The following is a 14,437-nucleotide window of genomic DNA, read 5'->3' as shown; positions in this document are numbered from 1 at the left end:
ACGAGCCGGTGTAGTACGATTCAATCTTAGTCCTGTATTGACGCTTTGCCTGTTTGATGGTTCGTCGGAGGGCATAGCAGGATTTATTATAAGCTTCCGTGTTAGTGCCGCTCCTTGAATGCAGCAGCTCTAGCCTTTAGCTCAGTGCGGATGTTGCATGTAATCCATGGCTTCTGGTTGTGGTATATACACGTACGGTCACTGTGGGGACAGTATTCAAATCCATAGGATGTAGTGATCACAATATAGTAGCCATATCTAGGAAAACCGAAGTGCCAAAGCCTGGGCTTAATATAGTGTATAAAAGGTCATACAATAAGTTTCCTAGTGATTCTTATGTTGATGATGTAATGAATATTTGCTGGTCTGTGGTGTGTAATGATGAGCAACCAGACGCTGCAATTGACACATTTATGAAATTGCTTATTTCAGTTGCTAATAAGCATGCACCCATTAAGAAATGTACTGTAAAAACTGTTAAACCCCTTGGATTGATGAGGAATTGAACAATTGTATGGTTGAGAGAGATGAGGCAAAAGGTATGGCAAATAAGTCTGGCAGCCCAATCGATTGGCAAACGTATTACGAATTAAGAAATCATGTGACTGAACTAAATAAAAATAAACTATACTATGAAATGAAAATGAATGATAGTAAAAAGCTTTGGAGCATCTTAGATTAAATTTAGGGAAAAGGGTAAACTTGGCCTCATTATTCATTGAATCAGATGGCTCATTCATCACAAAACCCACTGATATTGCCAACTGTAAAGTCTGCTTCCAACTCACACTCTCAAAACACCTAGATCCCCTGAACGCAGCTCACTCTCCAGATCCCAATCACCTGTTCACACACCTGTATGTCATTATCACACACTATTTAGTTCAGTTCTTTGCACCCCATCACTATAAGGCATTGTTTGTTTTGTGATACACGTCTTCCAGAGCTCTGTTTTTCCCTGTGATTTACTCCTCCTGTGTATGATAGTTTTTGTCTGATCTCCCGGACTACGTTACTAGCCTTTTCCCAGCCTGTACTGTTGCCCTTTTGGACCCCCTGTGTATGACCTTCTGCCTGCCCCTGGATCCAGCTACCTGCCTCCTCCTGTGGTCCTTCGCAATAAACACCTGCTGTGCCCTGCGCTTGAAACCAGCTCTGTCTCCCCTCGTTCATTACACCAACTACTTTAATGACTTTTTCATTGGCAAGAAAATCTAACTTAGGAATGACATACGATCGACAAACACTGACGCTACATATCCAAGTATATCTGACCAAATTATGAAAGATAAGCGTTGTACTTTTGAATTCCGTAGAGTGTGTGGAAGAGGTGAAATAATTATTGTTGTCTATCAACAATAACAAGCCACCGGGGTCTGGATGTAAAATTACTGAGGATAATTGCCGACGATTTTGCCACTCCTATTTGCCATATCTTCAATTTAAGCATACTAGAAAGTGTGTTCCCTCAGGCCTGGAGCAAAGCAAAAGTCATCAGCCTGTTACCAACCCTTAGTAAACGTCTGGAAAAAATTGTGTTTGACTAGATACAATGCTATTTTACAACAGACTTGGCTGTATACTCCCCCTGCTATATTGTGGATATATACTTGTCTAACAGAACAGAGAAGGTGTTCTTTAATGGAAGCCTCCCCAACATAATCCAGGTAGAATCAGGAATTCCCCACGGTAGCTGTTTAGACCCCTTACTTTTTTCAATATCCACTAACGACATACTACTGGCTTTTAGTAAAGCCATTGTGTCTATGTATGAGGATGACTCAACACTATACAGTACACATCAGCTACTACAGCAACTGAAATAACCGCAACACTTAAAGAGCTGCAGTTAGTTTCAGAATGGGTGGCAAGGAATAAGTTAGTCCTAAATATTTCCAAAACTAAAAGCATTGTATTTGGGACGAATCATTCACTTAACTCTAAACCTCAACTAAATCTCATAGTGAATAATGTGGACATTGAGCAAGTTAAGTGACTAAACTGCTTGTAACCCTGGATTGTAAACTGTCATGGTCAAAACATATTGATACAAAAGTAGCTAAGATGGGGAGAAGTCTGTCCATAAAAAAAGAGCTTCTATGCCTTCTTAACAACACTATCAACAAGGCAGGTACTACAGGCCCTAGTTTTGTAGCACCTAGACTTCTGTAATGTGGTCAGGTGCCACAAAGAGGGACTTAGGAAAATTGCAGTTGGCTCAGAACAGGGCAGCACGGCTGGCCCTTAAAAGTACACTGAGAGCTAACATTAATGATATGCATGTCAATCTATCATGGCTCAAAGTGGAAGAGAGATTGACGTCATCACTACCTGTTTTTGTAAGAAGTGTTGACAAGCTGAATGAACCGAGCAGTCTTTAAACTACTAGCACACAGCTTGGACACCCATGCATACCCCACAAGACATGCCACCAGAAGTCTCTTCACAATCCCCATGTCCAGAACAGACTATGGGAGGCACACAGTACTACATAGAGCCATGACTACATGGAACTCTTTTCCACATCAGGTAACTGATGCAAGCAGTGAAATCAGATTTTTTTTAAACAGGTAAAAATACACCTTATGGAACAGCGGGGACTGTGAAGAGACACACACAAAAGGTACAGACACGCGTACATTGTAATATTGTTGTATGGTGGTATTATACATTTTGTATTGTAAATATGTAGTGGTGTAATAATGTTATGATGTACTGTTTTATATGTAATGTAAGTGCTTTAATGTGTTTGGACCCCAGGAAGAGTAGCTACTGCGTTGGGGATCCCTAAGAAATACTAAATTCTTATCCACCCTCCATTGACCCCAACATATACATTCCTTATACTTTATTTTACCTTTATTTAACTAGGCAAGTCAGTTAAGTACATAATCTTATTTTCAATGACGGCCTAGGAACAGTGAGTTAACTGCTTTGTTCAGAAGACAGATTTTTACCTTGTCAGCTCAGGGATTCAATCTTGCAACCTTTCGGTTACTAGTCCAACACTCTAACCACTAGGCTACCTGCCGCCCCAATGTAACCATTAACTTCTAGAATAGTGAGTATATTTACAGCTAGAATCCAACATCATGAATCAGCAAATTTTTATGGATATATACAAAGACATTTTAAAAGAAATGCAGCTAGTCTGCAGTCTTTCCAGCTTCAGTTTGAAGTGATTTTGTTAGCTGTGTTGGCTAGCTCCTCTGAACAACAGTGATGAGAGAGCACATTGTCTATGTCAGGTGAAATCACGCATCATTAGCCCATTGTTATGGATGTTTCCAAATAAATGTCACTAGAAAACAGCTTAAACAAATGCAAATGCTGCTACTTTGCTGTTACTCTGGCTGCACTGTTTGGCGTGACTAAGTTAGCCGTAGTTGGCTAGCTAGCAAGCATGGGATAAAAACGTTGCCAGCCAGTATGGCAATAAAACAGTTTGAACAAACAACTGGGTCACGTCCATTGATACAGAACAAAAAGACTTAGAAATTCTTGGCAACTGAACCGATAGAACGAACGACCAGCCGGCTTGGGTAGCAACTCTAGTTTTGTGTCGGGGGCTCGTTTCAGCTACTTTTCTTGTTCTTGTTTTGAGGTGTTTTGACTGATTTCATATCAATGCTAATATGGCGAAACATTTGCTAGCTAACTAACCAACAACTGTACCGATTTATTTGAGACAAGTGCTCATTGTGCACATTTATGTTTTCAAATATAGTTTATATGTTGTGAACAATCTAAGCCAATCCTGTCTGTTTTGCCCCATACAGTAGTTGCGCACTCGTCGGTTTTGTTGCTAAACAATCATCCAGTCTATATTCCTGGATTTCAAAGAATGTCCCTGAGCATAAAGCTACATCTCAATAGTCTAAAGTGGATTCCTATACTTGTCTCCTTTCATTCATCTGCACTGAAGGCATTATAATAAATAACTGCTGGGAATGTCCATTCATCTGTCCAGTTCTTTCATTTCAGTTTTTTTTATAGTTTATATCAGGAGGAAAGGAGACTAGGCGATATGATGCGTCAACACTTTGGTTTCGGGATGCTCTCATTGGGTTTCATGTTTATCATCGCCACTGTTGGAATTGCAGGTGTGTGTGTAGCTGATAAGGCATGTGGACAGAACCATAATGGACTCCTTTGTGAAAGGTCCTTTGATCAATGACAAAACACGTCTGTGGCTTCATTTGATTCTATTGATTGATTCCATTCAACTGAATGCCAACTGACTAAAATTAAATGAAAACCTTTCCATTCTACTTAAGTGTTGCTATAACTGTATTTGCATGGTAGTTACATAGGCAGCTACTGTAAAACTGTAGTGTTTAGTCAGACATTGTTATATTGCTTACAACTATGTAACATAGTATACTATACATTACGGTACTATACATTACAGACCAAGGTTAAAATGCTTTCAAATAATTGAGCTGCACTTGATTTAGTTTTCCCGGTACTATGTCCCAAAAGTGCATACTCCAAGCTAAATCAGTATTTATCTAGGTCTGCTATATCCCCTTATATAACCACAATGAAATCTCATTTTAAAATGAAAGACCATGTGTCCCATACAAAATATTCTATTCAAAACCCATGATATGAACATATACTGGCTACCTCAGATAATTGTACATGATGTACATGTTGCTGAAGGACCTCAATTAAACTGCTGTGCCTGAGGATGACAATTTCTGTCCCTTTCGATATAGAGATATACAGTACCAGTCAGAAGTTGACACACCTACTCATTCAAGGGTTTTTCTTTATTTTGACTATTTTCTACATTATAGAATAATAGTGAAGACTTCAACTATGAAATAACACATATGGAATCATGTATCCAAAAAAGTGTTAAACAAAACCAAAATATATTTTATATTTGAGATTCTTCAAAGTAGCCACCCTTTGCCAAGATGACAGCTTTGCACACTCTTGGCATTCTCTCAATCAGCTTCATGAGGTAAAGGGTGGCTTCATGAGGTAGTGCCTTGTTAAAAGTTAATTTGTGGAATTTCCTTCCTTCTTAATGAGTTTGAGCCAATCAGTTGTGTTGTGACACAAATAGTACAGAAGATTGCACTATTTGGTAAAAGACCAAGTCCATATTATAGCAAGAACAGCTCAAATAAGCAAAGAGAAATGACAGTCTATCATTACATGAAGGTCAGTCAATCTGGAAAATGTCAAGAACTTTGAAAGTTTCTTCAAGTACTGTGACAAAAACCATCAAGCGCTATGATGAAACTGTCTCTCGAGGACCGCCACAGGAAAGGAAGACCCGGAGTTATCTCTGCTGCAGAGGATAAGTTCATTAGAGTTACCAGCCTCAGAGATTGCAGCACAAAGAAATGCTTCACAGAGTCCAAGTAATGACACATTTCAACATCAACTGTTCAGAGGAGACTGCGTGAATCAGGCCTTCATGGTTGAATTGCTGAAAAGAAACCGCTACTAAAGTACACCAATAATAATAAGAGACTTGCTTGGGCCAAGAAACACAAACAATGGACATTACACCAGTGGAAATATTTGACCAAGAAGGAGAGTGATGGAGTGCTGCTTCAGATGACCTGGCCTCCACAATAACCCAACCTCAACCTAATTGAGATTGTTTGGGAGGAGTTGGACCATAGAGTGAAGAAAAAGCAGACAACAAGTGCTCAGCATTTGTGGAAACTCCTTCAAGACTGTTGAAAAAGCATTCCAGGTGAAGCAGGTTTTGAGAATGCCTAGAATGTGCAAAGCTGTCATCAAGGCAAAGGGAGGCAACTTTGAAGAATATAAAAATATATTTAGATTTGTTCAACACTTTTTGGGTTACTACATGATTCCATGTGTGTTATTTCATAGTTTTGATATCTTCACTATTATTATACAATGTAGAAAATAGTCAAATAAAGAAAAACACTTAAATGAGTACGTGTCCAAACTTTTGACTGGTACTGTGTGTGTGTGTCCACCTCTCTTCTCTCAAAGCTCTCTATACTTTATTGGGGAACATTGAGTTAAGGTAGTTTTCCGCGTAGCGCTCAGGGCCTCTTTTTCACCAACATCTTCATTGTGCAAGTGGTGTAGAGGCACTATCTGTGGATTGTCCATCTGACTGTCCAGGGTTTTCTGTTGTAAGTCCCACCAGAGCAAGCCAGGGTCAATGGTATTTCTCTTGGTAGGTCCTGTTTAAACAGAAAATATAATTACACACAGTGTGTATATATACAGTGCATTCGGAAAGTATTCAGACCCCTTCCCCACTTTGTTAGGTTACAGCCTTATTCTGGATTAAATTACATTTTTTCTTCAATCTACACACAATAACGACAAAGCAAAAAACAGTTTTGTAGAATATTTTGCTAATTTATAAAAAAACAAAAATACCTTATTTACATAACTATTCAGACCCTTTGCTGTGAAACTCGAAATTGAGCTCAGGTGCATGTTTCTACAACTTGATTGGAGTCCACATGTGGTTAATTCAATTGATTGGACATGATTTGGAAAGGCACACTCCTGTCTATATAAGGTCCCATAGTTGACAGTGCATGTCAGAGCAAAAACCAAGCCATGAGGTCGAAGGAATTGTCCGTAGAGCTCCGAGACAAGATTGTGTCGAGGCACAGATCTGGGCAAGGGTAAGAAAAAATGTCTGCAGCAAGGAAGGTCCCCAAGAACACAATAGCCTCCATCATTCTTAAATGGAAGAAGTTTTGAACCACCAAGACTCTTCCTAGAGCTGGCCGCCTGGCCAAACTGAGCAATCGGGGCAGAAGGGCCTTGGTCAGGGTGGTGACCAAGAAACTGATGGTCACTCTGACAGAGTTCCAGAGTTCCTCTGTGGAGATGGGAGAACCTTCTAGAAGGACAACCATATTTGCAGCACACCACCAACATGATTCTCTGGTCTGATGAAATTAAGATTTTACTCTTTCGCTTGAATGCCAAGCGTCACATCTGGAGGATACCAGGCACCATCCCTATGGTGAAGTGTGGTGACAGCATCATGCTGTGGGGATGTTTTTCAGCGGCAGGGACTGGGAGACTAGTCAGGATCGAAGGAAAGATGAACGGAGCAAAGTACAGAGAGATCCTTGATGAAAACCTGCTCCAGAGTGCTCAGGACCTCAGACTGGGGTGAAGGTTCACCTTCCAATAGGACAATGACCCTAAGCACACAGCCAAGACAACGCAGGAGAGGCTTTGGGACAAGTCTCTGAATGTCCTTGAGTGGCCCAGCCAGAGCCCAGACTTGAACCCAATCTAACATCTCTGGAGAAACCTGAAAAATAGCTGTGCAGCGACGCTCTCCATCCAACCTGACAGAGCTTGAGAGGATATGCAGAGCAGAATAGGAGAAACTCCTCAAATACAGGTGTGCTAAGCTTGTAGCATCATACCCAAGAAGAATCAAGGCTGTAATCACTGCCTAAGGTGCTTCAACAAAGTATTGAGTAAAGGGTCTGAATACTTATGTAAATATGCAAACATAAAAAATTAAAAAACGTTTTTTGCTTTCTCATTATGGGGTATTATGTGTAGGTTGATTGAGGTAAAAAAATTAATTGAATCAATTTTAGAATAAGGCTGTAATGTAACAAAATGTGGAAAAAGTCAAGGGGTCTGAATACTTTCCGAATGCACTGTATGTCTGTCTGAGCTGAATGGTCAAGACATGGTATTAAACAATAAAAACATTGAGGAAACGATAAAGAAATTGTACTTTTATTACCTGTTGCATAGCTCACAGCTACCCCAACCAGCACCACTGAAATTGTCCCCACAGCACCAAAGTAGAGGTAGGACATGGAATAAAAGTTCTGCAGACTCGTCAGTCTGTGGAGAAATGTTTCCTTGGTCAGCGTACCTCATAAGGCCAAGAGCCTTTCCTAACCATGTGACCGGACCAGGAACATCTGGGCCATATACTATCAAACATTCAAGATAAGAGACAAGTTATTGAGTTATGAACACTTTAATGAGATATATGATTGATGATAACACACTTTTGCTACTTCTACTGGTGGTACTACTCTCAGTTTGTTAGTATCTCTCCATATGTCTTCCTCACCCATGTTGATATAGGGGAAGCGGCGTGGAGGCGGAGGGTGTGTCCATGCCCAGGCTGCTGTTGACTGTGCTGTTACTTGATGGACATTGATCTGTATAGGTGGGCAGGACTCCCATGGTCTGCAGACTGGGAGGATGGAGGGTTGATCCAATGACCAGCCACAAGGAGATGGAGAAGCCCACCGCCACGCCACTAAACACGCCCTGAAGACACAAGTAAAAAGACTTGTAATATAATCTCTGAAGGCAATCAGTCATTATGAAATTCTCTGGAATGAGCTAAAACAAAACTGTGGCATTAGCTGTACCAACAATCTTCCTATGGAGGGTTAGAATTACAAAGGTGAAAAAGGGTACTGGGCAATACCCCCATATCAAATCATGGCACCCTCCTAAGCATCAAAATAGAACCATGGATGGACACCCCTGTAACTCTTATTACATGAGCAGCTGATCTTCTCTCTCTTCCCAAATGTTCCCATTGTGCAAACAGCATCTTGTCCAACTCACCGGCCTGTTACTAGCGGGAACAAACATCCCCAGGATGAAAGCCCCAAGAAGTGGGCCACTGACCACTCCCATGACTGTGAAGGACCCCTGAGGAGGAGAAGAATAGGGACAATGTGACACTGGACAAATCCTTCATTATTCTCAGTCCCCAAGGCTTATGGCTGGATGTCAGGACAGCATTTTGGTATACTTGTATTGGTGTCCATAAGAAAGCCTTTTGTGTACCTGATCTGAGTCCGTGGCCTACAGAGACTTTAAACATGAGGAGGGATGTAATATGGTGAAGGGAGGAACCTACTTGAAGAACTCCCCAGTCCAAGAAGGATGAGAGAGCAGCCACCGTGATACATCCAGCCCCATACATGAAAGCTAAAACACAGCGACACATTAGATGCTACAACGCCGGCTTGATAAGGTCACATTGTTTTGTACCACATTGATTATTTAATAATTTGGTACACAAACTAACTATTTAGGGTGTTTTTCACTTTAGAGAAATAGTTGCTGACCTAATACAAAAATATAACTTTAAAATTGCGCTTACACAGCCCTCTGGAAATTAAAATCAACCTCTTCTGTGACATGTTGGCTAGAGTTGGTTTCAGTAGATCATCCATGGTAACAGCTGCCATGGCGTTGATGCTGGTGGAGGCGGTACTGTAAAGCAGTGAATTACCAGCAATGATGTCATCAGTGGTGTCAGTCATATGCTGATTTATGACTTGATGCATATTACAGATAGGGATTGGATACCTCAGGGTGCCACTGTATGCACAAGCCAGAAAAAGACCGGGAAAACCAGGGTGGTCTTGAAAGATGTCCAGCACCAAGTATGGCATATACTTTGAAAGAGAGAAGAGGGGAAATGTATGAGAGCCCAAATATTAACACAAGCGCAATAAATTCATAAAAAGGGAGAAAAAAAAAATGTTTACAATTCTGTGAAAGTCCATTGGGTGCATTTACTTTAGCTCTCCTGGTACCTCAAGTGGATGTAGATTTCACTTTAGGACCACCCCGGTCCCTGAATACCCCCAACAGTACACATTTTTATTGTAGTCCTTGTCAAGCACACCTGATTCAACTTGTCAACTAATCATCAGGCCCTCAATGAGTTGAATCAGGTGTGTTTGTCTGAGGCTACAACAAAAGTTGGGAACCACTGGTGTAGATTGTAGTAGTTATGTCATTACTCATTACCTGGTCTGGAGCAGCAATCTTTCCAGACTTCAAAGGGTCACAGTGGGAGTACAAGGCAAACATGACAATGCCGCAGGTGGCTGCACTGCCCACAACGAGACACAAGCCCACTTGGTTGACAAACAACGCCCTGCAGAGAAGGACAAGCAACCATCTACGTTTAGTCCAGCACAGCCTTGTGGGACATTATTTTTCAGCAAACATCCTTGTTTTATATTATCGGTCAATAGACAGTGTTTTATCAGTAGACGTCCTGTTCCTCCTTGTAGCCAAACAGTTGAATTATCATAAATGATCATTTCCAGGGACCATATTCATAAACAGTTTCAGAGTAGGAGTGCTGATCTTATTCATTACATAATAAAAGGTAAAACTTATCCTAGATCAGCACTCGTTATCTGAGGATCACACTTTATGAATAAGGACCCTGGTCTTGTGGGTAAGACATGGACACCCTTCCCTCTAATCCAACTAATCTGGGACAGGGACTGTGCTGGACTGCCATCATTTGAGTGATGGTCTAAACCAGGGCTCTCCATCCCTGTTCCTGGAGAGTTACTGTCCTGTACGTTTTTCACTCCAACCCTAATCTAGCGCACCTGATTCTAACAATCAGCTGGTTGAATCAGGTTAGTTACAACTGGGGTTGGATTGAAATCCTACAGGAGAGTAGCTCTCCAGGAACAGGGTTGGAGAGCCCTTGTCTAAACATATACTGAACATTTTTCTTACAGAAGTGCTGTGCGTCTTATAGAGTAAAGTGAGTCATTCTGGAGTGATTTGGGAATCATTACATCCTTCTGGTTATAATTACTCTGAACATTCCTATCAGTAATCAGCCTTTCATGTGTGAACTGATTGTGATTTGTGGCTCTTATTTGTAAATAATAAAAACACCATTGCTCATTTGACTTACTGTATAACAAACTATTGAACATGCACTGTGCTTCTCTTAACGTTAATTTGATAGCCTGTATGCGTCAGGGTTCCTTAGTATTTCAGAACTCCCCTTTGCTTCTGTATAAACCAAGGGGTTGCGTATTACCAGTTTATTTTATTCCATTTCCTGTAACTACTAGTCCAGTTGGTTACAGTTATATCCCTCCCTTTTTTATATAGGAAGGTCTAAAGAATCTAGAATCTGCTTTTATTCATTGGCAGCGTTAAAAATACATTAATATATTTCACAAAATGTGAATTTGCATATGATCTTAATCTTACATTATCTTGCTTTATCTTATGTGAAAATAAGAAACTGTGATCCTTAGGCTTTGCTGAAAGCGGATGTCTGCACTCACCACTGGGCCTGTCGCTCAGTTCTGCAGGAGATGTAGCGTTGTACCTGTGCCTGGTTCACACCATACATGGACAGCCACAACAGTGTACCGCCAACAGTAAAGCTCCAGAATGTGTATCGCCTCCTTGGGTCGAAGTCAAAACTGATCAAAAGAGAAGGTATTGATGGTGTAGTAACGGTAAGTGTGATTTTTTGGGGCGATTGTGCAATGGATAGCTGAAAGGCATATTGTTAGTTGAATAAAAGGCCGTTTTTTACTCATTAAAGTTAATTCGTGATCCATTGTTGGCAATCTCCAAAACCATTGCTGGCCCACCAACCAAAACAGTGCCCTGGATGAAGATGGCGATGAAGCCCGAGAGCATGACCAGGATCTGGAACACGTCTGTCCAGATGACTGCTTTCATGCCCCCCTGTGGTGCGGAGGACAGACAGACAGACAAGATAGATTCAGAGTAGCACCCTGCGCCAATACAGTCCATTTACTATGAAGTATGGAGAAGTCTTACCAATGTGGTGTAAAGAGTACAAATGAACCCAGTTGAGAAGAGGGATGCCCACATATTGAGCCCAGTGGCTGGAATACAATAATTAAAACATATTAATAACAATTGTACGTAACACATTGATAATGTATCACACACACAGGTGGTATAGAGCATTATAACGCTTACTAAACCTTCACAACAGCTCATGGTCTCTATAGTCATACATGCATTTATAATGAATTACATACATGAGGTTGCATACACATTATTTTGCTTCTCCAGAGGTCATACCTTGGCTCAGGATTAAGGCTGGAGCATAGATCACAATTCCTGTGTAGAGCAGCTGGAAAAAATGATAAAGTATAAATCAATGTGTCACACCCTGGCCTCTGTTATATTGATTTTCTTTATTAGTTTAGTTAGGTCAGGGTGTGACATGGGATGTTTGTGTGTTTTGTCTAGTTTAGGGTGTGTGTATTGTTTAGGGGGTTTTGTATAGTGTATGGGGTTGTGTTCAGTAGAGAGGTTTAGGAAAGTCTATGGATGCCTGGTTTGGTTCTCAATCAGAGACAGCTGTTTATTGTTGTCTCTGATTGGGAGCCATATTTAAGGCAGCCATAGGCTTTAGGTGATTGTGGGTAATTGTCTATGTTCTATGTTGCATGTGTGCACTTAGTTCGGTTTAGCTTCACGTTTGTTTTTTGTTCGTTTAGTAAGTGTTTGTTTTTCTTCATTAAAAGAAGATGGCTTTCTTTCATGCTGCGCCTTGGTCCACTCATTCGTCATATAACGGTCGTGACACAATGGCCAATTGACGCTATATGTTATACACACACACATATCTAATATGTAGGTATGTATGTATGTACGTACATACATACATACACATTCTGTCCTCAACATTATGCATAAGTCACATGAGGATGACTTTGCGCATGCTCTATCAGTTTGCCTTACTTACTGTTGAGACTATAAACTGGACACTTCCAAGCAGCTGCATCTCTCTGCCAAATCTCATCTTGAGGTACTGTGACAGCAAAGCAAAGAGTAAACAAAACATCATCCTTCCACACATACTGTTCTTCCTATCCCTCCCCCTGCCTTTCCCACACACACAAACATTTAAATTTCAACAGTTGCTTGGCCATAACCCTATTTCTTACTTGCATAGATCTAGTAGCTATGTGTTGTATGTGCATGGCATCTCTATGAATACTGTCAATGTAAAGGGTAACAAAACCTCATTGGTGCTGGTGATACCAAGGCGGTAGAATACTGGCAGGAACAGGTATGCAGTCAGACAGGAGTTGATGGTTTGCCCGAGGCACATGTAGAGGAACTTAAAACCATAGAGGGAGGCTTCGGCTGGCACTCCCAGGACCTGGACAGCTGACATGAAGCTGGCACACAGTGACATTCCCACGGGTACGGCTGGCATACTACGGCCACCGGTGAAGAAGTCATCCACCTTAGCATCACCCGGTTTCTTCTTCAGGGCCTGGAAAAGCCCTATTCCCATGGAAACGAGCAGCATGGCAGCAAAGACGACGTAGTCTGCCAGGACAAAGCCTGGTCGGGGTCGTTCGGTGATATGTTCTCCATCCATTGCTTTGTCCTCCTTGTCGTGTTGGATGGTAGAATCAGATGCTCCAGGTGTTTCTTGGGACTGAATAGGATGTATGCATAATGAGTATAAATTACGACGTAGAGGATATGATACAAATACTAATACTAGGTTTTGACCTTTCTAGGGAGTTTTTCCTAGCCACCGTGCTTCTACACCTGCATTGCTTGCTGTTGGGGGTTTTAGGCTGGGTTTCTGTACAGCACTATGAGATATCAGCTGATATAAGAAGGGCTATATAAATAAATTTGATTTGAAATTTGATTTGATACCGCACCTTTAAACTGCTGTTTTGACCTTTCAACTGCAATTGATGCATCTGATAAAAGGTTTCTAGGAAAAATGTATTGAATGAAAGAAACTTTACATTTACAGATAAAATGAGTCCCAGTCATATATAGTGCCTTCAGCAAGTATTCACAACCCTTTCCTTTTTCCAAATGGATACACATCCAGTTCCTTTTTTTAAATGGATACACATACAGTTGAAGTCGGAAGTTCACATACACCTTAGCCAAATACATTTAAACTCTAGTAAAAATTCCCTGTCTTAGGTCAGTTAGGATCACCACTTTATTTTAAGAATGTGAAATGTCAGAATATTAGTAGAGAGAATATTTGTATTTCTTTCATCACATTCCCAGTGGGTCAGAAGTTTACATACACTCAATTAGTATTTGAAGCATTGCCTTTAAATTGTTTAACTTGGATCAAACGTTTTGGGTAGCCTTCCACAAGCTTCCCACAATAAGTTGGGTGAATTTTGGCCCATTCCTCCTGACAGAGCTGGTGTAACTGAGTCAGGTTTGTAGGCCTCCATGCTCACACACGCTTTTTCAGTTCTGCACACACATTTTCTATAGGATTGAGGTCAGGGCTTTGTGATGGCCACTCCAATACCTTGACTTTGTTGTCCTTAAGCCATTTTGCCACAACTTTGGAAGTATGCTTGGGGTCATTGTCCATGTGGAAGACCATTTAGCAACCAAGCTTTAACTTCCTGACTGATGTCTTGAGATGTTGCTTCAATGTATCCACATAATCTTCCATCCTCATGATGCCATCTATTTTGTGAAGTGCACCAGTCCCTCCTGCAGCAAAGCACCCCCACAACATGATGCTGCCACCCCCGTGCTTCACGGTCGGGATGGTGTTCTTCGGCTTGCAAGCCTCCCCCTTTTTCCTCCAAACATAACGATGGTCATTATGGCCAAACAGTTCTATTTTTGTTTCATCAGACTAGAG

At 41.1% G+C, this 14,437-nt stretch overlaps 1 protein-coding gene across 1 annotated transcript; it reads right to left on the bottom strand.

Moving 5' to 3' along the window:
* Positions 1-3,990: 3,990 nt before the first annotated feature.
* slc5a5 (solute carrier family 5 member 5) lies at positions 3,991-13,231 on the bottom strand. The gene is made up of 14 exons (XM_023971785.2): positions 12,809-13,231; positions 12,530-12,595; positions 11,860-11,911; positions 11,590-11,657; positions 11,339-11,493; positions 11,082-11,222; positions 9,784-9,913; positions 9,337-9,425; positions 9,128-9,240; positions 8,882-8,952; positions 8,584-8,670; positions 8,075-8,277; positions 7,736-7,839; positions 3,991-6,185 (listed from the first exon to the last, which is right to left on the bottom strand). Exons 1-14 carry the CDS (start codon positions 13,172-13,174, stop codon positions 5,983-5,985), a joined length of 1,848 nt encoding a protein of 615 aa, XP_023827553.1. The 5' UTR covers positions 13,175-13,231; the 3' UTR covers positions 3,991-5,982.
* Between the last annotated feature and the right edge of the window lie 1,206 nt (positions 13,232-14,437).

Source organism: Salvelinus sp. IW2-2015, linkage group LG26 (genome assembly GCF_002910315.2).
Source record: "Salvelinus sp. IW2-2015 linkage group LG26, ASM291031v2, whole genome shotgun sequence".
Lineage (NCBI taxonomy): Eukaryota > Metazoa > Chordata > Actinopteri > Salmoniformes > Salmonidae > Salvelinus > Salvelinus sp. IW2-2015.
Note: the sequence above shows the minus strand (reverse complement) of the source record. Positions and strands in the feature narration are given on the sequence as shown.